At 48.2% G+C, this 27,746-nt stretch overlaps 6 protein-coding genes across 6 annotated transcripts; 3 read left to right on the top strand and 3 right to left on the bottom strand.

Moving 5' to 3' along the window:
• Positions 1 to 101: 101 nt before the first annotated feature.
• LHYA1_G006775 (uncharacterized protein) lies at positions 102 to 4,346 on the top strand (the record flags this gene model as incomplete). The annotated part of the gene is made up of 9 exons (XM_031151709.1): positions 102 to 150; positions 211 to 893; positions 944 to 1,118; positions 1,166 to 1,280; positions 1,338 to 1,616; positions 1,665 to 1,901; positions 1,969 to 2,108; positions 2,494 to 2,545; positions 2,717 to 4,346. 9 exons carry the CDS (start codon positions 102 to 104, stop codon positions 4,344 to 4,346), a joined length of 3,360 nt encoding a protein of 1,119 aa, XP_031002595.1.
• A 311-nt stretch (positions 4,347 to 4,657) lies between these two features.
• On the bottom strand, positions 4,658 to 6,059 carry LHYA1_G006774 (uncharacterized protein; the record flags this gene model as incomplete). Its single annotated transcript, XM_031151708.1, has 4 exons — positions 4,658 to 5,032; positions 5,090 to 5,766; positions 5,819 to 5,934; positions 5,992 to 6,059. 4 exons carry the CDS (start codon positions 6,057 to 6,059, stop codon positions 4,658 to 4,660), a joined length of 1,236 nt encoding a protein of 411 aa, XP_031002594.1.
• Positions 6,060 to 6,809: 750 nt separating this feature from the next.
• On the bottom strand, positions 6,810 to 7,310 carry MRP2 (37S ribosomal protein, mitochondrial; the record flags this gene model as incomplete). Its single annotated transcript, XM_031151707.1, has 3 exons — positions 6,810 to 6,872; positions 6,952 to 7,123; positions 7,204 to 7,310. 3 exons carry the CDS (start codon positions 7,308 to 7,310, stop codon positions 6,810 to 6,812), a joined length of 342 nt encoding a protein of 113 aa, XP_031002601.1.
• Positions 7,311 to 13,755: 6,445 nt separating this feature from the next.
• Positions 13,756 to 14,589, top strand: erg-1 (C-8 sterol isomerase; the record flags this gene model as incomplete). The annotated part of the gene is made up of 3 exons (XM_031151706.1): positions 13,756 to 14,122; positions 14,199 to 14,225; positions 14,282 to 14,589. The coding sequence occupies 3 exons, from the start codon at positions 13,756 to 13,758 to the stop codon at positions 14,587 to 14,589; spliced, it is 702 nt and encodes a 233-aa protein (XP_031002600.1).
• A 5,630-nt stretch (positions 14,590 to 20,219) lies between these two features.
• tropE_3 (Short-chain dehydrogenase/reductase) lies at positions 20,220 to 20,957 on the bottom strand (the record flags this gene model as incomplete). Its single annotated transcript, XM_031151705.1, has 2 exons — positions 20,220 to 20,869; positions 20,921 to 20,957. The coding sequence occupies 2 exons, from the start codon at positions 20,955 to 20,957 to the stop codon at positions 20,220 to 20,222; spliced, it is 687 nt and encodes a 228-aa protein (XP_031002599.1).
• Positions 20,958 to 24,999: 4,042 nt separating this feature from the next.
• On the top strand, positions 25,000 to 27,746 carry HET-E1_1 (Vegetative incompatibility protein HET-E-1; the record flags this gene model as incomplete). Its single annotated transcript, XM_031151704.1, has 3 exons — positions 25,000 to 25,675; positions 25,848 to 27,397; positions 27,447 to 27,746. Coding segments are annotated over 3 exons (2,526 nt in total), but the record flags the coding sequence as incomplete, so codon positions are not given.

Raw genomic sequence — 27,746 nt, 5'->3', positions numbered from 1 at the left:
TCCTCCATTGTCAACTTCTATCAAGCTACAAATTATACCATCGTCCCAAGTCCAATTCCACTTCATTCCTTAAGCTGCAGCTACCTATCCCGAAGCTCACAATGACCCCTTTGAGTTTTTGGCTGGCCTTGGTTTTCGCCAACAGCACTTGTAAGCTATGATGAACACAATTTCTAGCAAAAGCATCAATCTGACATGACCTTTCATCAGTGGCCCAAATATATCCAGATGCTCGTACCACACTAATGAAACGCGCAAACAGTCCAACAACCCTAGTAGCAGGCTCCAATTCGACGTTATCAAGACTGGCCACGAGAACAAGCTCCCATACCGTATTATCAAACTCGACCACTGCCGCTACAAGAGTATCTTCTTCAACATTGATGACTTCCTGCAGCTACGTCACAACCGTATTCCCATCTAGTCTTCAGTCTATTGCGGGGACGGGCACTCAGAAATATTGTACTTGTGGAGAGACAATGGCCGGAATTAATCTTGCTACATCTGGCACATCAACTACATCATACTGCGCGTTGGGCACTCCTCCTCCAGCTGGTTTCTCCCAAGTTCCTGCCGGGTCAAATGGAGAGCCCGCCTGGCAATCGAAGGACTGCGAATCCCCTTTCTTCAAAGACACTACATTAAATCCCAGTACTCGGTGGGCCAGCATGTTTGCGGAACAAGCATGGAAGGACGCTATCACTTACTGGAATGCAAACCAAAACACCGGATTGTCTTTCATCCAGGTTGTCAGCGAGTTCTTCAATGGACCCCAAGGGATAGAATGCGGCAAGGTGGCGGACAAAAATAACTGCAATGCCGGAACATCATGCACGAATGGCTACACGGCTGCAGCATGGCTTGTCATGGAGAGTTTGGTGTTAGTGAGCGATGTGAGTAATTGTGCGGCTGGCAACAAAGCAACCAAGTACTAATTATTCAGATGAATGTCAACTTTTACAATGCACTCCAAAGTGCCGAGACGGCAATCACACCTGATATTGGAGCTTTTAGCGGAGCTTTTGCGCCGATTGACAATAGTGAAGAGATTTTCAAAACAATTTTAGATTTTGTCGCCTTGGGGGCTGCGGTTGGGCTCTCCCCTGTATGGAATTCATGTGAGTATGCGGTGCTGTCAAATACTACCGTGCTGACTTTTTCCTAGTATTGAAGAATCTCCAGTATTTCAAGGCGAACCCGAACACTCTTGGCACAATCAAGGATTCTATAAATCCTATGATCAGCCAAAGTGTCACGATCACAAAAGATAACTCTGCTGCGTAAGTACCTTCAAGTAAAACTTTGCCTGGGATACAGTAAGTACTAATATGAAGTAGGTCGTCTTCTATTGAAAATACGAATAAGATCGACGAGAACATGAACGGCATGGTCCAAGTGTGGCAACAGACGATTGATCAATTGAACACGCAGTTGTTCAATGGATCGGCTGCTTCTATCGATGCACTGCACGCCTTGATCACCAACGGTAAGATGCTCTCCGGTGATGTCGTAATAAGCGACCAGGACGCCCAGGCTCCGATTGAGAAAACCATCTATGGCTACATGATCCCACAAGCCTGGAAGCTATCCAATACTAATGTCACGCCGTTCATCGTGTATACCTCCTACAGCCCGTGTCGTAGTCTTGGCTAATGGTGATACAGAGATACTGGTGCCGCATGCGACACTCCGCCAAAGGACGGTCATGTGCCTGCGAAAGCACTCTCAGCTTGTGTTGATAACAAATTATACTACCTAGTCTCTGTACAAGGGCCCTCGAGGTCCTGTACCGCTACGATGAACATCGATTGCGATGATAACCCGTATTCTAACGTCCCCGGGGGAGACCTTCTCGACGGCAAAGCTTGGGGGGGCGTTACAGGAGCTGATTTTGTTCAAAGGTATGACCCTGATGAAGAGCAGAGTATGGATATTGCTTGACTGGACCTATGCTTACGATTGATGTAGTGCACTTGCAGGAAAAGCTGCAAATGGCGGAAATAATGGCTGGTCAATGGTTGACCCAACTGCAGCGCTCGACAATGAAAGTGATTTGCTACTGAACGGCAACGGGATTGATATGGCTGGCGTTACGCAGATCCCAATCTGTACTGATGCAGAAGCCTTTGACAATTGGAATAAAGGACACACTGGGGCCAATTTCCCATGCAATAGTTGAGAGGATGTTGGGTAATTGGAGTAAACCGCAGTGCGTGAAGCGATCGGTGTGGGTTTAGCTTATGGTTGTGCTTGGTTGTGAGTATGTTTGCAAACGACTCTACATGGATTAAATATTTTATGAATATATAAAGAAGGACTTCTTATGGACTAGTTATAGCGTGTTGGTGATGTGGACATGAGATCAAACTACCTTAGCAGTGTGACCGAGGCTTAGTAAAATGAATGAAGCCCAGTGAGAAATTTCCAGCATGCCCAGTATGGGTATAGGCTATAAGTGTAAGACAAAGATTGCCCAAATAAGTTGAATTGCAGTTGTAGATGCTGAATTTGGATCACCCAAGCCGCAGGAGTTGGTATTTACCGAGTAAGGGAGTGAAGTCTGATCGTTTTCCCGCTTTGACGCTAGTAACAATACAGCTTGAAATGGGCCCTTCAACACCACAGTAATATCAATTCCTACACCACCCACCCTCACCTCACTCCACCTCCGCATTCTCTTCCACCTCACAATGCGGCCTCGTCTTCCTATTCGCAGGATACCACTCCTCCGCCCTTTTCGGCCTCCCAATTCTCCCGCGCTCCGCCCCTTCACGGGCAATACCCTCGCTCGACCCAATCTTCCCTACCTGTCCAATTCCAGCCAGCGACCAACTGCGCGCTTTATGACCGTGGAGACGAAGCAATGGTTCAAGGACGAGGTCAAGAAGGGCATGAAGTACACGGCGTACATATACACATTTGTGGCCCTGGGCCTCATCATAACATTTGGGATATATCAAGAACGATTTGAACGCCAATACCACCCGCCCCCCGAATGGAGATGGGTCACTCGATACCAGTGGAAAATGGCGATGCATGCAGAAGACCCAGAGAATCCGGAGCTGGCATTTGTGGATTATGCCAACACTGGATCCGTCTACCAATTGCTCATTGCCAGGCTTGAAGACCCCAATGGAGAAGGTGCTGGGCTGCAGGAACAGGGCGAGGGAGGAATACTGGTGGAGGGGGTCGGCAGAACGGGGTTCGACATTTCAAACAAGTCAGAGCAATGGCGTCGCGGGTATTATGGAGCTCTGATGGGAGCAGCGAGGGCCGCGGAGCACCTAGACGACTGCGTGAGAGACCCGGTGAGAATGCTCGTGTTCCCAAAGTCTGTTGTGCCTGGCCCTTCGAACCCGAACCCGAAACCGATCCCGCCTGGAGCAGCAATTCCATCGAGAGAAGAAGACTGCGAGAAAGCTTACGAGTCTCCGGAGACATTCTACATGCGCATTCTTACAACGAAAGGGTTCACCGAGAAGCAGCGAGTGGACGCTGCGTTGGCATATGGGGCCTGGCTGGACTTCAAAGAAACGCACGATACGGCATTAGAGATGTATAAATGGGCCATGGACATTGCGACCTCGAGCTCAACATCTACGAAGCCTGTGATTGACAAAGCGACTGGGACTATTGACCCCACTGCGGGACCACCAAGTGCCAACGTACTTGCGGTAGCAACAGCGATTGCTGTTCATCATGCGTTGTGCTCAAACCTCGCACTCGCCCTTCCAGTCTTCATCTCCATCCTTCGCTCACGCAGGTCGTTACCAGACCCTCCGAGCAACCCCCAACTCGAATCCGCACCGGACGGAGATACTAGCATCGCGAAGACCATTGCATCATTCATACATGGCATCTTCGTCGTACCCCCCTACCCCCCACCGCCACCAGATGGCACCGAACCACCACAGCGAACATCCCAAGAGTTATGCGAAGAGGCAGGGGTGATGACGAACATTGGGGAAATCCTATTCGCCTCGAAAAGCAGCAAAACGAGCAAGGAGGATGGGTTGGCCTGGACAAGGGAAGCAGTTGATATCGCAGAGGAGGAACTGAGAACCAAAAGACCTGACAAGGAGGCCAAAAAGACATGCAAACAATGCTTGGAAGTGGCCATTGGCAATTGGGAGACGATGGTTGAAAGGCTTGCAAGCGAAGAGAGGGAGGCCAAAGCGCAGGGCGGGAAAGTTGGGGGTTGGTTGGGTTTTGGAGGAGAGGAGCAAAAGGACATGGCTGGGAGGTGGGAGAGCGAGGAGAATGTTGTCAAGGAGAGGAGGCGGAGGGTGATGGAGCTTCTTGAAGTGATACCGGGACCTAAGTGGACTTCGATCTTGTCTGTTTGAACCTCGAGCTTCTAATGCATGGAGTTGGCGATGTATGTATGAATTTGAATGAATATCTGATATGAGTATTTTGTATATAAGACAAATTGACATCCCACCACAAGGAGATGATGATGGTCACTCAAAGCTAGGTTGTGGAAGGTAGTCGAGCAACAAACACTTCATCGCCCATCTGGTTAAAGCATTGTAAAATATTAAATGTCAATCCGTTGACCACGCACTGAGAGACTTGCTATTCAGCCCTGTCTAAAAATTATTCGTAATCCTTCGTAAATGCCGCCAGTCCGTGACAATTCTGCATTGCACGCCACTCATTGCAACTTAGCTCGCCCATCCTCTTCCGGCTCCACAAACCCCGTCTCCACAGCACCCTTCACACCTTCGCCATGCTCTGATGCCTCCACATCAAATGCAACCCCATCATTTGGATCCCACCCAGGCTCATCATCACTCTCCCCACCAATGTCAATTCTCTCGAACTTTGGGTTGGCATAATTGGGATCAGAAGCAACGTCGTAAAACCAGTTCAGGATAGTCTTGTAGCCCTTGGGCAGCATCGTCTCACTGTAATATGGTTCTGCGAGGCTGAAAATAGGACACCCGCACGCCTGGATGCGCTTGGTACCCTCGGGGCCGCTGAGAAATGTACCTGCGGGTTCTGGAGAGATAAGGAATGCACGGCCTCGCTGCGAAGTATTAGCAATGAACGCATATAGAGAACTGGCAGGATAGGAAGAACTCACATCCAAGAACCAGCTGGCGAAATCAACGTTCTTGATCTCAGAAGCATGGTACCAAGTCGCTACAGCGGCGAAGGCAGAGACTCGTGGACCCCATATTTTGAAATTATCAGGATCCTCGAGGAAAGTTGAGACTTTGACGGCGCCGTCAGACACGCCTAGAATGTCTAGCTTTGCGGCCGGGTCGACGAGTTCTGCTACCACGTGGTTGAACATGTAGTTGACATGCTGCTCGGAATCATGGTTGCCGGGTATGACATTCCTCTCATCGTCAAACCGGTATGGGTTTTCCACCGAGCTCTTCTGGGGGAGCGCGTACCACGAGGTCTGGGTGACGGCTGTCTTGCCACGGCGCCACCATCTCAACTGCCCCATATTGGCGAGGATGATACCAGGAGCGTCGGCATTGTCTGGGGATGTGTGCTGTGATTGAATGTACTTGACGAAATCTACAGCAGATCCGGCATCGAGCCCGCCTTTGCCGCCGATGATGCGGTGAGCGAAGACGCCGATGTCTTGGGTGTGCTCGTAGAAGAGAATCACTACCCGCCTCTTGCTTTTCAGATTAGATGATATGAAGATTGGGAGGTTGGGCTCTTTCTCTGTTGCACCTAGTGGCAGGCGGATCTTTTGCAGGCCGAGGTGCTCTAGTCGGTCGGATACGATCTTGCGAACGGCACCTGGCGTCTTGGTGTTAGCTATGCTGCTTGGTGAAGAGAGTGAAAGCCTCACCATTCATGGCCTCTCGCTGCGCGTCATTGTGTCGTTGGTTTTTGGTTATAAAGTACTTGAAGTAGGCTTTGGGGTTTTCCGTGCTTCGGATTTCATCCTTGGCGTTGATGAAATATCTGAGATCGAGTCAGCATTTTGTTGAGAGTGAGTGAGTGAATTATCGATGTTCTTACCCCAGCCCTGTGAGGTCGGCAGGGTAGACAGGGTCTTTGGGAAGACTAGATGCGAGACGGCGAAACATGGTGACGGGTTGAGAAGGTGAGGTTGGTGCTATGGAGTTTAAACGAAGGGAGGTATGTCGCTGGATATGTGCTGGAGCCTAAGACTCAAGTCGGAGTTTGAAATTGAGATTGAGGTTGAGGTTGCAAGCTGGAAGTATTAGGAGAAGTGAGAGGCACGAAGAGAGGTAGCTTTCAATTGAGCTTCTCTTTAATTCACTTACCGTGCCTAGGCAAATGCGAGTTGAGTTGCAGAAGACAAGAGCTGGGAGAGAATTGAATATAGACGGTACAGTTGAGCATTGAGGTCGTTCTTCGTTTTCTGCCAGTGAAAGAAATAGAGGTATTGTTTGTAATGTCTCGGGAAGCTGCCTCCAAGAAGCAGAAAAAGCAAGCACAAGCAGAAAAAAGACAACGACAATGATATGCAGAGTAACAAATTTGAATGCCAAGAACAGGGTCGGGAAGAACGAAGATGAATGTGATGGACAGCCATGGCATACTCGGGGTGTGCCTCTGAACAGCGTACAAGGGAAATTGTTGTATTGTGGCTGCTTGCTTCGGATGCTCACCTTCAACTCCAGTATCTCCAGTGTCATTAGGCAAAAGTACAGTATAATACAACACAGTATAGCACTGCGCCCAGAACCATCCTGCACAGCTCCCAGAAAGAGAAGCGTCTCTGCTGTGAAGCGCCGTCCCAACCCATCCCATCCCTTCTTCCGTAAAGCTGCTCCCACCACTCTTGGCATAGTTCTCCTACTTTCGTACTCCTACCAACTCGCCTTCTTCACACCGGGGAGATTTCCAGCCAGGGCGTGCATTCGGAACATGTACTGCAGGGGATCTCTATCAGCTCTGGTGTTCACCATATACACTTTACAACACAACACAACCCGGCTCATCTGCACATACTCTCGTCATCTTAAAGTCCCTCAGCACACCACGTCCTTTTCCTCCCTCTACACACCGGTTGCGAATCTGCGTTGGTCGGGTGTAGCAGTGCATCTGCGCCAATTGCAGCTGGGCTTGGGCGCGGGTTCGCTGGGGAAGACTCAGGTTGCGGATGATGTATCGGAGGGCTTGCCTGACGATTGGACATGATATGGTTAGCAAGGTTTCGAGGTGGAGGAGAGGAGGGGGGGGGGGGGGGGAGGGGTCTCATACCTCTCTGGCTCATTCTCTGCGAAGACCTTTCTCTTGGTGTGGTCCCGGATGACCTTGATATTGACGAAGCCACCCAGGTCCAGCTTTTTGGATCTGAACATCGACATGGTGAAGAATAGCGCTGTGCGGATTCTGCTGGGGGGTGGTCGTAGGTATGTTACAGTAATGCAGCTGGAGTGCAAGTCAGTTATCTCAATGCCACTGCTGCTGCGATTTTTACGGTGGCCGGTTTAAGCTTTGGTGGCGTGGCGTGGGTCGCAACACTACCATACAAAACTACCCAGTAAATTCATACATCCATCCATCTACATACATTTGTGGGATATCTCCATTTTGCACCCCGCATAACAGAATAGGCCTGTTGCTTCTTTCATCCCTCTTCTGTTTACTTATAGTCCTAATGTGTATCCCCAGCCTCATCCATCATCTCCGCTGCCCCCCTATTCAGCCCACGTCAATTGCAATTATATAAGCAGCGGTTCCAGCAAGTGCTGTAGGCCGGCCTGAGAGATCTTAGTCCTAACTCATCTTTCCTCTATTGGACGCCCTTCTCTCTCCATTTGCTTTGCATGTAATTCAATTGGAGTGGCTACAATGCCGGTTGCCCACGGGCAAAGTATGCCGATAACAAGAGACTTACAATGTTGAGATTCTCGAGGTCCGAATGGATAAAGATATGCTATAATGAAGACGCATAGCATGTCTTTGACATTGCTCCCAGCAGTGTTGTTACGTTTTGCGTTATATGTGTACTTCGATGCTGGATGCGGCCCTTCCTCTGCTTTTCTCTCTCAGGTGTGCGTGTCCGCGAGTTTCATGACAGACTCAGTAAAGAGCAATAGTACAGTCTAAGCAGGTCGTAATGCATTAAGCGCTTTTGACAAGCGTTGAAATATGATACGTTCAAAATGCATCGGCATCATTCTTCCCAGTGCTGTCCCTCGCTCGGCTCGAATCTCATACATTGAAGTACTACAGCTGGGAAGTTTGGTGTCCCTATTCTTGTTATCTAAATGCTTGCTCTAGAAACATGGTCTCTAGATCAGGGTCAGAAGATGATATGTAAACCAATACGCGCCGCATAGAGTCAAACCTTCTTAAATGGGTATTGCTGTGATGAGGATGAAAGCAAAGAACACTCTCAGTCTAACTTTCTGTGTTTGATCTACAATTACGAGAAGTTCCTTTATGTAACGAAATACTGCATGTTGCTGTCTTCAATAGCCGCATTGCACTAGGATTTCGACACAAGTTCTTGCCACTTGTCGAGCCCCGAATGCCGAAACATTCGATGCAGGAAATATCAACGCACAAACATGTCACAATAAAGTGTATGGTCCCTCACCATTCAGAGCACTGAGCAAAAATCACATTGAGTCAACACCACTTTCTGGCCATCGCAAAGCTATTTTTAATTAGACAGTCGGATTCCCCTTGTCCGTACCAGTTCTAAGTTGGTTGTTCATTGTACGCTGGACGGCCGAAGCCTGCCAAGGACATCTGAACCCCGATGCTGGAAGGCGCCGGCCGTGAAGCTAGTGCCGACCTGCTCTAAGGACGTCCATCCAAGGCCCAACGTACCCAACCCTTAGAGCGAATCATTTCCCTGAAGTTACGGATCTATTTTGCCGACTTCCCTTATCTACATTCGGATTCATTTGTTTACAATTATGCTCTTTTGGGGGTACGAAGGTTGGGGACGCTTATTGTAAGTGCATTTGATTGCCCCGATTGTGTGCTATATTGCGGCGTGGAGAAAAGTTTCAACGGATGTCCTACAAATCAAATTACCTTTTGATGATTTACCACTCTACCCAGGGGTTCCAACCATTCTGGACCTTCTCGACCACCTGCTTCGTGACCGCGTCTAAGTCCTCAGGTTTAAGGCCCAGCTTGTCGTTGTCTAGCTTCTGCGTGTACTCACGGCCGCCGTCCTTAGACCAGCCATGTGCGTATAGAGCCTTAGGAAAGCCGCGTTGCGGATTGGTCTGCATCTCGGCCAAGCCGTCTTTATAGCGCTTCTCGGCCGGCTCACATGTAATCTCCCACTAGGTCATGGGGAGTTAGTTATTTCCTCTTCAAGAGTGATTTGAGAGCAGAAGAAGAGCAAGTTCAAGTTTTAGGAAGTATGTAAAGAGTGGTTGGAGTACATGAGACGAAACATAATAGAAGGGGGTAGGGTGAAATCAAAGAGCCAGTTATCCTTACGTCTTCATCGGTAGTGCCGGTGGCGCGCTGCACCGAGTCGAGGATTTTGCGTTGCGTAACACCGAAGCTGTCGACGTAGCATGGGTAGTTCTTATAGTCTGCTAGCGAGGGGGAGACACCGCTCTCGGGCAGGCTCAGCAGAGCAGCAAAAGCCTCGCCGCAGCGTGACCAGGTACTGGTGTTTATGGGATTGTGGCCCTCGTCGCAGAACCAGGCTTTCTTCTTCTGAATGTCGATGCCGTACCAGTTGTCCCCTAATGCTAGACCCCACTCATACCAGAAGCCCGTCGTCAGCACGATCCACGACACCCCGATTTCCTCAACATCCTGTATACGTCGCATTGTGCCGGCCCCGAAGATGGGATTTGCCACGCCCTCGCCTTTGGGGTCAAAGCCGTGGACGTTGGGCATGATATAGGCTACGCCAGCCTTGGCGGCCGCTCTGACAACCTTGCCATGGACTTCCTCGGGTACACGCACGCCGAGCGAGATAACAAGGAACTGCTGGCCTTTGAGGGCTGTGACTATGCTGTCCTCGCTGTCGTAGTCAACCTGAACCAACTTGACGCCGGTGGGTATCTTGCTAGTGCTGCCAACACGCGTTAGTGCCGTGACAGTGTGCTTGTTCGTCTTAAGTATTGCTTCGGTGAACTGCTTGCCAACGTGGCCGCCGGCCTATGATTGCGTTAGTAGGTGGTATCGACTACTTTGTTTCGTCTATTCTTTTCTTTGGTGGTTATAGGGCAATAACGTACCCCGATAATAGCAACGTTCTTAACAGGAGGAGAAGCCATGGGAGTGGTAAGTGCCGTTAGTATTATATGTTTTGTTTTTGAGAGAGGGTAAAGAGAACGCAATGGATCAGAAGTTGAATAAACCAAGAGGCCTGATATATACCAACCCAAGGGGCCAAGGGGGAGACAATGTTTATGAAGCATAAGTCCGACAGTATAAACGGAATTTATGGAGTTAAGATGAGCCGAGTTTCATTCTGTGCTATTGAATTGTGAGCTTTTCGGTTCAACTTTGACTCCGTTCGGACCAACTTTTGTCCCTTTCTCGGCAGATAGTAATGGCCGTTAGTAGGTCTCGATCTTCAGGTCAACAGAGACTTGGCTGATAGAGTTCTACCCATTCAATACATAATGCCTGAATAGCCATTGGTCACATGGCTAGTCACGCTCCACGCCCTTCATGGGAAAATGCCCGACCTCCTGAAATCTAGAGAGATCTAGATTATTTCTCTCAACTAGTTAGATAGAAATTAGAATTCGGCAGGATACTTGTCGAGTCAATAGTGTCATTTCCCCATATAGTAAGCTACCCCGTAAAGATGCCAACCCTAGTTGCAGCGTTACTCACTTCAGCAGCCCCCACAATCCCAGCACACCCCCTACCATAGGCATCAAAGCTCTCACATAATTCATCCCATCCCAGCTCCTCACGAGCGCCTCCACCTCACCCCCATCCACTTTCACCTCATTTCCCCCCTCCTGTTGCCTCGCTATCTCTCCCAGACGCTTATTCGCCGGCATCATGACAAGAACAGTCCAGGGCAGAACCGCAAACGTCACGACTCCCGCGACGGCGAATAGTGCCTTCTTTCCACCGTCAAGCAACGATCCGGGGGTGCAGTAGGATGCAAATCCCCACGCTATCAACGATGCAGCTGCGAGTGGCGGGGAGACCAGCGCTCCTTGGCTGTAGATGACTAGGAACTGCGAAGCGCGAAGGGGCACAGGAGCGAGACGTAGGGCGGGAATGCCGAGATGAGAAGCGGAGAAGGCAAAGCCTGTGAGTTATGGAGTTAGATAGGGTGGATGATTTGGAGAATCATGATGGATTTACAGGCCAGGACGTACCGGAGAGGAAAACACTACTCGCTACTCCGAAGATTTGAAGGACTTTAGATGTTGGCGTGATATCGGACATTGTAAAAAGCGGAATAAAGTAGATAGAAAGTAAATAGTGGTTAAATATGCGATTGTGCAATTCCAAGAAGGATGGAGGAAGCCTAGCGTGGCGATATACCCCAGGTAATAAATGAAGGGGCTCGGATTGAGAAGAGGAAGATCAAGGTCCATATATACTTTCGGCCAGGATCACATTTGCAGAATTACGGCCGTATGCTGCGTAAGCTACTACTCACGACCTACAAAGGAGATAAAATTCGGATATAGAAGTAGGAAATCCGGCAAGAAAAAACTGCTTTTCTCTAGGTTTGTTACGAGGCGCTTAGATATAGGATCAAAAGACCATATTGCTGGGCTAGTTATTAAAATTCGGTAGAGTATCAAGATATGAATTTTATTGACTAAGACAACTATGAAGAGGAAAGCTGGAAGTGTAGAGAGTGGAAGTTGGGTTGGGAATAACTTCAAGGGCACGGACCAAGTCCCTTAAGCGAGTGCGAGTGCGATCAATAGCCTGGCATTAGTGCTGCTCCTACGATATTTAGGACCTGAGAAGTAGGGTGCTGCCTGCAATAGATATTGCAACTGCAAAAGTATGATAAATGATATATACTTGATACTGGTAAAATAATTAAAGCAAAAGTGTACCAACGTCTCACTCCCAGAGGCTCTTCCGCAGGCCGGAACGCTTGTCCAAGCGTGGTAGCCGTACTTGCTTGCGTTTTACCCGCATCCGCGCGCCATGCCATGACATCTAGCCATTTGGAAACACTAGAATCCATCTCTATGATACAAAGTCTCCTACAACAAGTTTTCCTTAAGAGTCATGCTCAGGCATAGAATCCTAGTCTTCTGTGAATCCGTCCAGCTTGTCCAACAAAGAATCCTCAGCAGGGTTCCTACAATTCGACCCCTCATCCCATTTTACCCTGTGGTATTCATCCGCAAGGAAGGAGCCATTAGACCAAGGAAGACGAGCCTTCCAGCCGTGACTTGTGAGCCCTCGAATGAATTCCCCAGCTGACTGCAGAGGTTGGCTCTGATCCGTGCCCTTTCCTCCAATCCATACGTTCCTGAGACGTATTCTCTCCACGTTGGCAATGTGCTTGACGAGATGCGCTTGCATTAGTGTGAGATGGCGGGTCCGAAATAAAAGATCGTCGTCCGTTTTTTCGAGTTCACTGAATTTGCGCAGTAGCTCTGGATGATCCGGAGCCCAGATGATCAAGTCTTTCATTCCATTCTTCAGTGGACGCAGAACTGCAAACCCAGATTGCCCAAGGATGTTTGACCCACCGGCCATCCTTCTCTTCCCATGCTTTCGTCCAGTCGCAGAACAGTCCAATGACTTGCGTATGTGGGAGAGGCTTCTGTACTTCTGGATGAATCCACGCGGAAAAATCTTTGAAATATCCTACTTCAGGGAAGTTCTTGAACGTTCGCTGAACCTTCTTATCAGAGAAGCCAATGGGTTGCATGTCCAAGAACCAATCGTCCCTGTCACTTCCATTCGAGAATACTAGCATGGTCAAGAACTTGCACATCTCATCGGCGCTACTCCATTTATGAAGTTGTGGTGGAGGAATGGGGCTGTCGGCATCGATTTTTTTGATCACCTTCTGAGTTGGAAACTGGTATCCAATCCCAAGAGCTTTCGTTTTATCGGGTTTGACATTGCTTGCGTGGAGTATTGGCTTTTTGAGAATCTGATTGAGTGGATCACCTCTGTAATTTGGAGATGCGTGCTGGGCATTGACTTCTACCTCATCTCCTAACTTGATATCGATGGCGTGGGAAGATTCGCCGCGCTCTCGATGAGAATGCCGGCGTTTTGAAGCACGTTGCGCGGGTGCATTGTCTGCACTCCTTTTGCGACTGTCTTGAGAACCACGTCGAGGCATTGTGAACTTGGAGATGTAGGACGGACAGAGTAAGTGGAGGCACTCTCAACAATCTTTTCTATTTTGGAAACAATCAAGTGATGTTTTATTTTCTCCCCGGTCATGATTGCTTTTGGGTATAAATTGGCGTTTCACATCCTTGCGGCATGAGTTCCTGACAGCTCGTCGAGGAATTAAGCAATGGAGCTGGCGAGCCTCCAAAAATAACGGCAAATACATAGGTACTAGTATTAGACTAGATCGGAGGATCGTAAATAACCTCATGGGATTACTGCTGCTTGCGCAGAAAAGTTGTCAACATCGACGATAGGAAACCTCGGTTGTGGAGCGGCGGCCCCTTTTCCAGACGCTAAGACCGAAGAAGAGATAATTTCACTCCGGGTAGCTACCCGAAGCGGCCAAGAACATGCGATTTTTCAACCCTCATTAAAACATCACCAACATCAACTCTGTCCCATCCCGTGCTGTTTCTATCAAGTCACTCATTTGTGCTCGGTCTGTCTTTCTTTTTCTCTCGCGCTGTAGTCATAATGCCTTCTCGCAAGAAAAATTCCCCGACCCAAACATCCCCGCGAACACCGCGAACATCACCGCGAAAATCACCGCGGACATCAACGGGCACCCTCACGATTCTCAGCATCAGCATCGCTTTGATATCAGCTGTCGTGTACTTTCTGAACTCACACTTGGAAAGATTCTATATCTTTTCCACCTCGGAGCTTCATGACCTTTCTCTGCGTGCCATCAGCACCCATGGGAACGACACAGCCGCCGTCGTGACGTTTATCGCCGGGGAGTTGAGCGAGAAGCTCCCCGGAGGCTACGTAAATTTGGATCAGGAGTGGATTTTCAACAATGCTGGAGGAGCAATGGGTGCTATGTACATTCTGCATGCCAGTAAGCTTTTCCTAACTCGGGGTGGATTCAAAATTTATGTTGAGGACCATCACATGACCATACTGACTATTTCCAGGTGTCACGGAGTACCTGATCATCTTTGGTATATCTTTTACCTGTATTGATACTTTCTGACCAAGCAACTAACAATATGGACAGGTACGGCCGTTGGCACCGAAGGTCACAGCGGACGTCACACAGCAGATGATTATTTCCACATCTTGAAAGGCACACAGCTCGCCTACACACCTGGATCATTTGAGCCAGAGGTGTACCCGCAAGGGAGCGTGCACCACCTTGAACGTGGCACCGTCAAGCAGTACAAAATGGACGAGGCGTGCTTTGCGTTGGAGTATGCCAGGGGTTGGATTCCTCCCATGCTGTTCTTCGGGTTCGCGGACGTCTCAGCAGTACACTTGATGTGCAGACGCTGTGGAGGACGACTTGGGTTACGGGCAAACAAATGATTCTTAACCTGGTGAGGGGGAAGTTCTAGGCTGTTGCCGGGACTCGGGCTTGTATGCTTGGATTGTAAATCCCCGGTTTGCGGTAGACGTTGGGGAATGAGTTGTACATTATTCAGGATATACTAGAGTGAGGGGTGTGTAATAGATTTGAATTTGAACTAAATGCTAAGCATCATCAACCAGAATACCAAGAATCAAGTCTATACTACGTAGTAGAGAAGTGATCACGTATCAACACCTGTGATACCAACATTGTCCGTCATTTATTCACGTGATTAGCCAATATCCTCTGTTTCTACAGGCTCAAATTTGGGCTTCGGTATAAGTATATTATCTTAACAAGAAGAACAAGATTAGACACAGACACGAAATCCCAGGTCTATATATCAAGCTTACTAGGGTTATCGACCCACGCTGTTATAAGCAACTCCAACCATACCAAGTCCAAGCCCCCAATTCAATTAGCAATAAACCAAACTCCAAAGCATAGGAAGCAAATACTAAATCATTTGTCAAGTAAATCATACCACTCTGGAACATCCTTAATAAGACTCCACATGTACTTCTCCAGTCTGACCGCACACTTGGTGTATACTGTTGTTTCGTCATTATACTTCCGGCAGTTGCTGAAAATTAATTTGAGATCGTCGACGAGAGATTTTGGCGTAGGGTATTTATCCTGGTGCAATCTCTCCTCAGCTATTGACAAATCCATTGGTGATGTAATAACATTATAGTAATCAGGAACTTCGTCTTTATTGACCGGATTAAGGAAGGGCCATGCTTGTTTGTGGTTTTGAAGTTCACCTAGAAAACGTCGAAGTTGATTGAAATGAGGTCCGTGGCGGGGTTCCCGTGCTAATTTGTCCATATCTGGAGACCAGCCAATTGCCCGAATGGCAGGGATAGAGAGTGGATCGATTGGAGTAACAAAGCCATTAGCCCATGGCTTAGGCGGTTGATGGATAATGTGGCTTTGGCTTACGGCACGAATTTTGGCCAGTACAGTTTCCTTCTGCTTAAGAAGCAGACGACCAGCTTCAAGATAACGTATTCGGGGAAGCATAGAGCATTGCATAATTGTCCCTCCTTCGTAATCCTTGATATACCCCATCCAGAGAGACTTTTCGAGGGTGATCTCTTTAGTAAAGCCTTGTTTTTGGAAGTACCCAGTAGCATAATTATCAGCGTAAGTTAAAAAATGCATTACTGGGGAAGTAGCTTTGACGTAGTCTTTTAGATGGGCCATAAGATGTGCTCCGTATCCTTTCACTTGCTGATCCGACGAGACTGCACAAAAAACGATTTCAGCAAATTTGCGGTCTCGGAATTCTCGAAACGATATTCCGCCAATAACCTCTAGAGCCTTTTAACGATGGCAATGGATAAATGAGTGCGATCATAAACGAGGCGTGCGATGTAATCCTTCGGCATTTTCGGAAGTTGCTTTTGAAATAAGCATTTGAGACCCGTAAGAATAATCCAACTCTCTCTAGAGCTATCATTATTGACGACTTTAAATTCAATCTCGCCATTTCTTTCCTCTAAGACTGCAGGCTTTAAGTAAGTTAGAATAGTTCGTAACATTTCGAGGTCCTAGCATACCTTCTCTGGGAAAGGAACCATCCAGGGTGTAGCTGGAGGCTCAATATTTGCTTCTTTAGGCCCCTCATGAGAGCTTTTGATTCTTTTGGTGGCAGAGGGTGTGTCCGGTTCTTCATGGGCCTTACGCTTCGCGATGAAATTTTGATCGCGGTTGGCTGGAACTGATTGTGACTCTGCTTTGTCCATTGAGTTGAATGCCGGTGAACCTGAGACTTTGTTCTATCGAGTTCACGCTTAAAGACTCGATATTTCGATCGCCAAGAGGGCAGTCCTTCTTTCGATAACTCAAACTAGTGCAGGTTAGCCTCGGGTTCTCTGAGCAGCATTTCAAGACGCCGGGAAAGACGCCCGGAATCAAACATACACATGTGAATAAGCGGACTGACTGGCTTTGCTTGATATTGGACGCTTAGTTGGTGAGTGCTGAGTTGCGCAGTCCTTTCTCTCGAATGGTGGAATTGTTAAGTGCAGTTGCTGGAGATTCAGGCGTCGAGAATATTGTCTCCGTGCGACGTACTCTGGAGCAAGTCAGCTCGGGATATGGGTGATCATTTGCGAATGAACGATGGCCACAGGGAGATTTTGGGGATGCTCCAAAGCGTTGTTGGTTGTTGGATTAAAAGTTCGTTGCGCAAGGAAACGGTCTGTCTGCCCCGCACCCGCACCCACACCACAGGCGGGAAATGCCCGCCCGCATTTAACCTTCAGGGACCGAACGTAGCGTAGCCCTATAAGCCGAGACCGACCTCCTCGAAAATCGAAATTTTTGGCTGACAGTTACCAACTTACCGTACCTACCTACCTATCTAGGTACCTAGCTACACAGGATCTAGTGCTCCCCTAGATGAGAAACCCCGCGGTTGGGAACAAAAGAACGCTGCTTCGGAACTTGATCTAATGCCTTCCGAAGTATCTTCGGTCTTTTATTGCTCGGGTCCCCTCATGCATTCCGAAGCGCCAATCTTCAACAGCGCCGACTTCAGATAAACAGTCCTTGCTCACGGGTAGCTAGATTACTCCTCACGGGACGGTGCACGGTACAGAAACGAATTACCTCATACTGGGAACTTTTCAGATTATGATTGGCAAATATTTTCGTTACAAAATGGGAGCTGAAAGCTATCTGCTATGGGTACAGGTATGATGTTCGAATAATTCCACACGAATCCATCGACCCACAGAGTGTAAGCCGAAATAAATCTGTTGCAAGATGAAATGGTTAACTGGAGACCAGCTTTTGTAAACTCCAATAGTATCCCACGGCCATGAAGCAAACATTACACCTTGTTGCTCCGACGTGAGTATTCATGAGGGAAGCTGATGGAGATATCTACATCCGAAATAATCCACCGCATCCATTACAAGCAGCCCCTCCTTATTTGTCTTTCTATGCTTCAGCGCATCGATTTACACGAAGAAGATATTGGAGTCTGTCAGGGTGGACAGCTTCTAAGCAATAACGATGAGAATCGAGTTCATCATCACCATCCTCGATCTTGATGGCCATTTGGGAAGAGCTCCCTGGCGTTGGTTGGTGAATCTGGACTGGTTTCTGATGCAAATTGCCTGCTCTGTGGATGTGAGGGCTGGGTTGAGACTGGTGGCGGATAGAAGACGGAGGCGCAGGGGAAGAAGCCATTACTGATTTGAACTTATCATACGTGAAGGACGCCCGACGTAGCTTAGTCTCTTGAAGTCTGGCAGAGGAAGCGCCTTCTGACGGCTTCTCTCTGGCTCTTGGGTGGATGGAAGGCGGTGATTGGTATATGCTGGCACCTGAATTCTTCACGAGTGTGTTATCAGAGTTATGCCCGGTGTCTTGCTGCCTAACATCGTCTACCCAAGCGAAGACTCGTTCACCAATATTATAACCCATTTCTCGACGAATCACAGATTCAGCGCTAGGGGCTCTGGCCCGGAATACTTCCCCAATGTACCGATGGGGCGTCTTGGGTGATATCGCAAGTTCTGAACGAGGGCTAGCCTCTGACTGGTGTGCCTCTGATGATGGAAGAGAAAAGGTCATCTCAGGAGTGTCCAAGTCCATATCCTCACAGCCTCTCTCCCCATCAGTTTCCCCATCGGCGTCGGCCTCAAAGCTTGACTCTCGCTCAGAAGTGCCAGTAAGATCAATGACTTTTCGCTCCTGCATAGGAAGCGGAACGTCATACACGACACTTTCCCCTTCGCTATCTACGCTCTCCTCAATATCTTCCTCCAACTCAGCGCGAGTAAAGGTCTGAATGAGATGACAATTTTCACCTCTCTTATGCTCGTGGAATTCACACGGGTGAAAGGTAGCAGGATCTCGCTGGTCTAGCTTGTCTATGAGCTTGTCTTTGTGAATTTTGCGTACAAGGGCCAGATCATTACGGAACTGGCTGGACTTGGCTTGCAAGTTCATGATGGTAGCTTGCCGCATTCTTGTTCGACGACTTCGCGAATCTGCCACCGTCGCCAGGTAGCACGCAGCACCAACGACGTAATAGTTACGCAGCGGATTCCCCATAGTAGTCCTCATTTGGACCTGTTCCAGGTGCGCACTGTATCGGGAGCCCCCACATCTCCAGTGGTGCAAACGAAGCTCGTCCATAATTCGGTTTTGGAAATCGCGCATCATATACCCCCTGGCCATGGAATAGAGGCGCCGCATCATAGAGCTGAAGCGTCGTGCTTCGCGGTCCTTCCTTTTAAGTCCTTGCGGGGCGAGCGGCACAAAACCTTTACGCAAATACTTGACCATCTGCTTATGTAGTTTTGGCTTTCCCTTGGCGTCGACAAAGGGCCTTGTGTTCATCGGGTTCTTATACAGAGTAGTGAAAAAATCGCTCCGAAAGAGTAGTAGTTGTCGATTGATGTGAAATAGCTTGCGCTCTGGTCCAATTACAAGAGTGATTTCCTGTGCTCTACTATGAGTCAGTCACAGAGACCGAAATATGCGGGATCAGGATGGAAGTGAGGTGACTTACTCTTTGCGGATGGGTGCTTTGGGAGCCATCGTGATGGTGATGCAACGTCTCGGAGGTCTGAAGACGTGAAGAGAACGCGTGGATGAAAAAGTGGAAGATTGGGCCAGAGACCAGAGACGTGTGCGACAGAGGACAATTCAAGTGATGAAACTGGCGTATAGTTTGAAAATTGTGATCGGATGTCGTCTGCAAAGGGTGCTGCTTTGCTTCGTGCGCGACGCGGTTGTGGGAGACAACATATAGCCGTGGAAATGGTTGAAGTTGAATTGATGTGTGGAGGAGCGGAGTAATCTGGGGGTAGATATGGGTATGGGTATGGAAAGATGACTTTCCAAGATGTGAAGTAAAATTTTAGGAAGGAAGGAACGAAGCTTGATGGTGCTGGTCGAGTCGCTTTGAGATGAGTGACTTCCACATAGGAGAATAGAACAATGGGTGGAGATCTCAAATGAAGAAAGACAATCAAACAATTGAAATATGCGTAGAAAGAGTCCACGATTCAAAGTGGGAAACGTTGTTACTGGCTTCAAAAGAAGCTGAAATTGAAGCACTTGAAGCTGCAGTTGCAGTTGCATATTGGGAGTCGCGACAAACACGCTATCGTCCAGGGGGGACGCGTCGATGCGTGACTTCCCATCCATTCATTCGCTGCCTCATCACCCCGAAAAAGAAGACCTGTCAGAAAGAGATGGGTTCAACGGGCAATTGCGCTTTGGCATATGAAGCAAATATATTGCTTGCATTTTCCAGTTGCATAATGCCTTGTCCTTGTCCTTGTCCTTGCCAGTCAGGACAGTTTGTTGCCGAGTCCTCATCAGTGTTGCTGCAGTCTGCAGCATGTATCTTCCCAAAGACTTGAAACTCAGCACATCAAATTACAAAATAGCTTCTTTGGCGGATTAATTGCAGGGGCATCAAAGATTGAAAACGGCCGTGGCGAACCGAAAAAAGCAATTCTCGAATCTCAAGCATTGGAAATCAACTACACTATCAATCACCAAGGACAAACCCCATACACACCACAAACCTTCCCCACGTCGTCATCCCGATCACCTCTCACAATAGTCGCAATACGCTCTCCTCCCACATCTCCTCAACCCCGCCTCTCGCCCGCTGATTCTCCTTATCCATGAGATTCGTGACCACCAAGCCAGGATCCGCACCGAAGACCTTGAAACCGTCCTTCGCAAGCTTCACATGGTACTGGTTCATCAGCATGTTCAGCGCTGCTTTGCTCATGCGGTATTGCTCGCCTGTTGCGCGGTAGTAGGGTGATTCCGGGTTTGAGGCGTGAGTGATGGAGCCGATGCTCGAGGAGACGAAGACGAGACGTGGAGCTGGGGATTTGCGGAGAAGGGGGAGGAAAGCTTCTGTGACACTCATGACGCCTACGCAGTTGACGGCTAGCACTTCCCGGAGATTCTCGCGTGCAACCGGGTTCTTGCTCAAAATGCCGGCGTTGTTAACAAGAACATCGAGGCGGCCGTGGGTGGAGGAGACTTTTGAGGCAGCAGCATCGACAGAGACATCATCCGTAACATCGAGCTGGATGGCTTCTACGGTGCCTTTGATGTTGGGAAGGTTCTTCAGTGTGGATACGGCGTCGGCTCCTTTGGACGAGTCGCGGCTAGCGAGGATGACATGATATTTGGATGAGTGCAAAACGAGGTTCTTTGCTGTCTCAAAACCAACGCCTTGGTTTGCTCCTATATATAGCGAGTTAGAAGTGTGAAGGGACGAGTGTAGGGTGAATGTACCAGTGATGAGAATGATGGTTTGTGAGGAAGGTTCCATGATGTTGGGAGCCGCAAAGTCAACCAAAAAGAAGAGATGCCGAGGAAAGAAAACCAATTGATGTATCATAGAAATGAGAACATGGAACTAAATTCTACGCCCGGTGGTAGAAAGACGGAGATAGTGGGGATAAGATGGACATCGCAATACAACGCGGCCGGGGATACCCAAAGAAACCGTTGAACTACATTGGTAAACAGGAAAGAAAATGTGCCGAGCAAAACTAATGGGCCTTTTCCTCTTCCTCTTCTTCCTCATCTTCAGCCTCATCGGCATTCTCATTCTCTTCATACTTAATAGCGTTCATAAACTCATCAAGTGTGCGCTGCTCGCGTCGCGACAGCCTCCCACTTTGAGTACGACATGAGACCCCTGTTGGGTGTACGTGAAATTCACAGTGACCAAATCCATTCTCCACAGCAGGCTTCCGGTAGTCTGCATTGAACTTGGTGATTCTCTTCCCATAACCAGCATGCGTCAGAAAGAGCTCGGCGCCCAGTCTTGGACAGTCCTCCAGGAACTTCTTGAGTGCCAGGGCCCAGTCGGTGGAAATACAACCCCAGGACGTGCGGCAGGCAATGCTGCACAGAATATACTTCCAAAGCTTCGAGCGTGGCTTGGCGTTGTCGTGAATGTACATAATGTCTGGGACGGCGAAGTAATGGTCTGGGTCTCCGCGATCGTACTCTTGCAGCCCGTCCATGATCATGTTCATCGTCGACTCGAAGCCCAACCTCTCGCACATCAAGTACAGTGAGGGAATGTGCTGGATTGTATTCCTATCGAACGTGAGAAGACTCTTGTACAGAACATGGATAAGCATAGCAAAGGGTTTCGGGTCATCATCTTCAAGACTCAGATTGCCCCTATCATCTCTCGTCATTTTCGTCTTGGCTAAGAACTCTGCAGATATGGCAGGGTTTTTGTCAAAGATTTCGGGTGTAGTGCTATGGGCCTGCAAGAGTCTCCGATGGATGAAAAAGCTCTTTGAGTCAGGCTCTCGACCGATAGTGAACTTTATTGGTCTGGAGGATATCGCACTTGAGATATCTGTTAGTTGATGAAGCAGGTACGAAAGGACTTGGAGTGCAGTACTTGGAGATATTATTGACAGAATCACCCATGATGGGCAGAGTGTTCAAAGCAGACTTTGGTGTAGAAATGTCTTGATCTTCAAGAAGAAGAAGAAGAATTGGGCAACTCGCAATCTTGACGCGTGGGATTTGATGGGTGTGGATATTCGGCGGATATTTTCTACAGTTATACTCAAATCAAGTGTTCGACTGTCAAAACGTCACAGTCTATCAAATGGTGCAGATGCGTAAACTTGTGAATTCTGAAAGTGAAACGTAAAGTGCGGAGAAGCCAAAAAGAAGCAAACACGAAAACAGGTGACCGTTGGGGTGTACTGTAGGGAGGCTGCCGATTTCTCTTGCCCCCTTCATCTCGGCAACGGAAGCTCTCGAGTCTCCAGGCTTGTGAGAATCATTGGCTTTTGACAGCTGTGTTTGTATACCGGTAATGTACATGTACAGACAAGGAAAGTTCAAGTGGAAGTGCCCTGTACTTGGGTACAGTAGCAGCTTGCCGTCCTCCCGCTTTTGAAGGTATCGCTATAAATATCGACGCGCAACCTAATCAAATGGCGGCGTTTGATCAGCTCTTGTTGAGGCCGAAGCAGGATGACTCTCTATCCACAGCTTGCATCGTCGTGCCAAGCTTTTGCTTTTGCTTTTTCGTTTCGTTTTCAACCAAGGATGCGTACTTCGCCGTCTTATCTTGGTGCCTGTCTGTTCTGCGTTGTTGGTATGTGCTGTATTTCTTTTTCCGGCTTCTATTCCCCCTGTGCCCCTAGTGCTTCACTCCTTCACTGCAATGCATGATTTCCGTCCAGGCGGACGTCGGTTCTGCAGGTCATTTGAGATTGGAGGAGCATCAAGTGGAAGATCGTGCTGGCCCATGTCGCTCGTATGAGAGTTCTTCGTGAAGCACGCTGAAAGTTTACTGTACCAGCAAGATTTTGAGGTATGATTACGAAATAGCGCTACTCTACAATACTATCTATACCTAGCGTCGGGATTAGGGGCTACACCCTTCGTGTGGAATGCTGAGCGTTCAGGGTGTGAAGTGTGACTTGAATTGAAGTAAGGCTAAAGAAGGAAGAAGGAGAGAGTGTGTGATCCTGGATAAGACCCCACTCTAGTCTCCCTCACTACTGACTAAGCATACAGATGCCTCAGGCCCTCCACACTTCGTACAGTGCAGTGCAGTAGCCCGAAAGGTGCACTCACCCACTAAACTCTGACGTTCTTTGAATTTTAGCCATAGTACTAGAATACATGGGTTCCTTACCTACCTCGCTGTTAGTTGCCTCTTGCCATGTTATTTGTATATCTCAGGAGGTGGGCAATTTTCCGGAAGCCGCTGAACGCTACACTGAGCCTGGAGGTTCCACGCTGGGACGCGAGTCTACTGTACCGATATGTGACAACCGCGTAGTATCAAAATGTGCGGTTCCGAAATGTTTCATCATGCATCGCCAGTTCTGCTTACCAAAAATGGCCCACTGGTGTTGGTACATTCGAATGTCCACGTTCAATGAGGTAACAAGGACTTCTTACATATTTACAGTTTGAGAACAGGTTACGGTTGTTTCAACCCCAAGGCCTCTAATCATTCGCTTTACCCCATGTACTGGATTCAACACTGCTATCCTGAGGGAACCTTCGGCAGGAACCAGCTACTAGATGGTTCGATTAGTCTTTCGCCCCTATACCCAAATTTGACGATCGATTTGCACGTCAGAACCGCTGCGAGCCTCCACCAGAGTTTCCTCGAAGTTGTACGGAAGGAATATGTCTGAAGACCTTGGGAACTTGCAGAAGGAATCGGGATAGATCAGTTGTAGCCAGGAGTATGGGTAGGAAGTGGCAAGGGCAATAGCCGTATCTCTCAGTCCATTGAATGCCAATCACCTGTGCGAGCGGTCCTTTTTGCTGCTAATATTTCAGTGAAGCAAATATTCTCAATCAGTGTCGTCTACGAAGGGTTCTGTTCTGAAAGGATTGCGTTATATGAAATTTGAGTGCAGGTAGCCGGAAAATTACGGTACTGTACATGCATGTATGTACAGAGGAATTGCAAGACGTGCTATGAGTACATAAATGCAACAAATGGTGGTTTCTATGAAGGTAATCCGAGTAACGTCCATCCCTGCGTAACGAAAAAACCGGTGTGCCGAAAAGACTTTATAGTTTGGGGGTCTTAAACTCCACCACTTAAATATATAAAGTTGTAATCGGTTTGCTATTATTCTCTAGCTATTTCTCTATAAGGGCTCGACTTGCAGTCAGAAAATTACTTCAGTTTGGATGTACTATCCATCAACCTGTTGAGAGTATCCAAACCTACTTTAGCGGTTACCCCTGTTCTGTCATGACTATTAACCTGGAACCGGAATCCGGGGCTGTAGCATAAAGCCTTTACTAAGCATCAATATAGCTTTAACGTTTAAAGACACAGAGCATAAGGAAACATGCCTGCCGGATTTATCCGGACGAAGGTGGGAAGTATACAAAATGCCGCATCTTAATAAGCGAGGAAGGATTTACCCAATTGATTGTCTTTACAGCCACGCGAGCAGTATTAATCATAATATGCTTATATATCACGTGATACATAGTCTAGTTTGGCGTTCTTCTAGACGTTCCCACGTGCACCCCAGACAAATGAAGGACGGAACACTTATCACGATACAGAATAGTACCTCTCAGCGATAACAAGTTATAGCTTAAGAGCGCATTTACGTGGCGTAGATAACCTGTTATGAGCTCTTGCAGCGTCTGTCTCGCGATTGGCTGATTTTGCACGCTCGCGGTAATATATGCATAAGGACACCATCGCCGTTCTATGCATATAAGCGCTAGTACCAAGGCAACGACCTCTGCCAACTCAACCAACGACTTAGCACATATACTGAATTGGCGACACAAAATTCAGTGGTAACCCTCTTTCCTTACGGTCCTTCGATCCTAGTTGAAGGATGCGCCTACTAGAATACCTTGGCGATGAACGGTTCTCCCTGAAGGAGTTCTTCGCCGATGTTCCCCCATATGCTATACTCTCACATACATGGGGATTGGAAGAGGTAACTTTTAAGGACATGATAGAAAGGACTGGAAGGAGCAAGACGGGTTTTGACAAGATCCGATTCTGCGGAGAACAGGCTAGACGTGATGGCTGGCAATACTTTTGGGTAGACACCTGCTGTATTGACAAATCCAATGCTGTCGAGCTTCAGGAGGCTATCAACTCGATGTTTCGCTGGTACCAGAATGCTGTCAAATGCTATGTCTATCTCTTAGATGTGTCGACAAAGAAACGGAAGGCAAATAACTTATTCACCGAGTATACTTGGGAACTAGCATTTCGGTCAAGTAAATGGTTTACTCGAGGTTGGACCCTTCAAGAGCTTGTTGCTCCGACATCAGTTGAGTTTTTCTCTAAGGATCGGGAGCTCTTAGGTGATAAGAGGAGTTTAGAGCGACTAATCCACGAGATAACAAGGATTGCAGTTCCCGCGCTTCGGGGAGAACCTCTATTACAATTCGACATCGAAGTCCGATTATCATGGGCAAAAGACCGCAAGACTACACGCGAAGAAGACAAGGCATACTCGCTATTTGGAATTTTCGATATCCAAATCCCTCTCCTCTATGGTGAGGGAGGAGAGAGGGCGATGGAGCGGCTTCGGAAGAAGATCAACAAGCCTATAAAGGACAAAGCGTTTCAACGGCTCTTGGAGGAAGGAGATATATCTTTAAAGGGCGAGTCCTAAACATTTGTGTTATACATTATGCAATTAAGAGGATTGCTAATCCCTTAATACAGAGCTCGACCGTCTTCCATCTGCTGCAGGGGCGGCGTTCAATTCATTCGACCGCCAACAAGATTCCACTTGCCTTCCGGATACCCGAGTTGACTTGCTACAAGAGATTTGCGACTGGGCCGATGGAGAAGATGGTCGGTGCATATTCTGGCTCAATGGCTTAGCCGGCACGGGCAAATCGACAATCGCACGTACCATTGCTCAGAGATACTGCAAGGAAGAGCGCCTTGGGGCCAGCTTCTTTTTCTCAAGAGGTGGCGGAGATGTGAGCCATGCCGGTAAATTCTTTACAAGTATTGCCGTGCAGCTCGCAAACAACATACCATCTCTTCGACACAATGTTTGTGATGCTATTTCCCACCGCAAAGATATCGCAAGCCAGTCTTTCCGTGACCAGTGGAGCCAGCTTGTCCTCCTCCCATTATCAAAGCTCGGCGGCGGCTCGTCTTCGTCCTCTTACGTGTTGGTAATCGACGCCCTAGATGAGTGCGATAAAGATGAGCACATTCGGATGGTTTTACACCTCTTAGCTGAAGCCCGAACACTGAGAACTACCAGACTTCGAGTCTTGTTGACAAGCAGACCTGAAATCCCGATACGCCACGGCTTTTACCAAATCCCTGACTTTCAACATCAGGACTTTATACTTCACAACGTACTATCTACAATTATCAACCATGATATCTCTCTATTCCTGGAATACAGTCTAGGGATAGTCAGGCAAGAGTGGGCTCTTGGCGCAGACTGGCCCGGCGAAGTGGTCCTTAAACAGCTAGTTCTACATGCTTGTGGCCTCTTTATTTGGGCGGCAACTGCATGTCGGTTTATCTGCGAAGGGAAGGGATTTGCACGCAAGAGACTAGATACAATTCTTAAGGGCAGTAGCAGGTCTACTACCGCACCAGACAAGCACCTCGATGAGATCTACCTTACTGTTCTCAATCACTCGATCTCCTCGAGGTATTCGGACGAAGAGAAAGAAGAGGTATGCGATATGTTAGAGCATACACTTGGAAGTGTAGTAGTACTACTCTCGCCTCTTTCCGCCTCTTCATTAAGCAAACTATTACACCTTCCAAAGGAAGATATTAATCGGACATTCGAGGACCTTTATGCGATCCTTGACATTCCAAAGGATCCGACTCGGCCGCTCCGCCTGCACCACCCTTCATTTCGCGACTTCCTCCTCAATAAAGATCGTTGTGGGGATTTCTGGGTAGATGAAAATAAGGCACACCAGATATTAGCTACTAGCTGTATACAGCTGATGTCCCGGACACTCAAGAAGGATATTTGCAAAGTGCACGCTCCTAGTAGTCAAGCCAGCCAAGTTAAGAGCAGTCGTCTACAGAATTACCTTCCGCCTGAAGTTCAATACGCATGCCTTTATTGGGTTCAGCATCTGCAATGGAGTGGTTCTCAGGCTCACGACGGCGAGGAAGCTCACCGATTTCTGCAAGCTCATCTACTGCACTGGCTCGAGGCGCTTGGGTGGATGGGCAAGACCTCAGAAGGGGTTCAAGTAATATTGTCCTTAGAGGCTAATATTTCGGTCAGCTATCTGTCTATTGCATATAGGAGTCTAACTAAGTTGTCCTTAGGTTAATGAAAGCCCCAATTTATACGCATTAATCCATGATGCTAAGCGATTTGCCTTATATAATCGATCTGTTATTGAACAGGCACCCCTTCAATTGTACTGCTCTGCTCTTATCTTTGCGCCAGGGAATAGCGTTGTTCGAATGATGTTTGAAGGTTATATCCCAGATTGGATTCAGCTAAAATCAAGAGTACAAGCACACTGGAACGCGGCGCTGCAGACGCTCGAGGGCCACACCGCCTCGGTCACGTCCATAGCCTTCTCACCTGACGGCAAGCAGGTCGTGTCTGGATCTGACGAT

The sequence above is a fragment of the Lachnellula hyalina genome (genome assembly GCF_007821495.1).
Source record: "Lachnellula hyalina strain CBS 185.66 chromosome Unknown contig00161, whole genome shotgun sequence".
Classification (NCBI taxonomy): Eukaryota; Fungi; Ascomycota; class Leotiomycetes; order Helotiales; family Lachnaceae; genus Lachnellula; species Lachnellula hyalina.
This window is presented reverse-complemented; position numbering and strand designations above follow the sequence as displayed.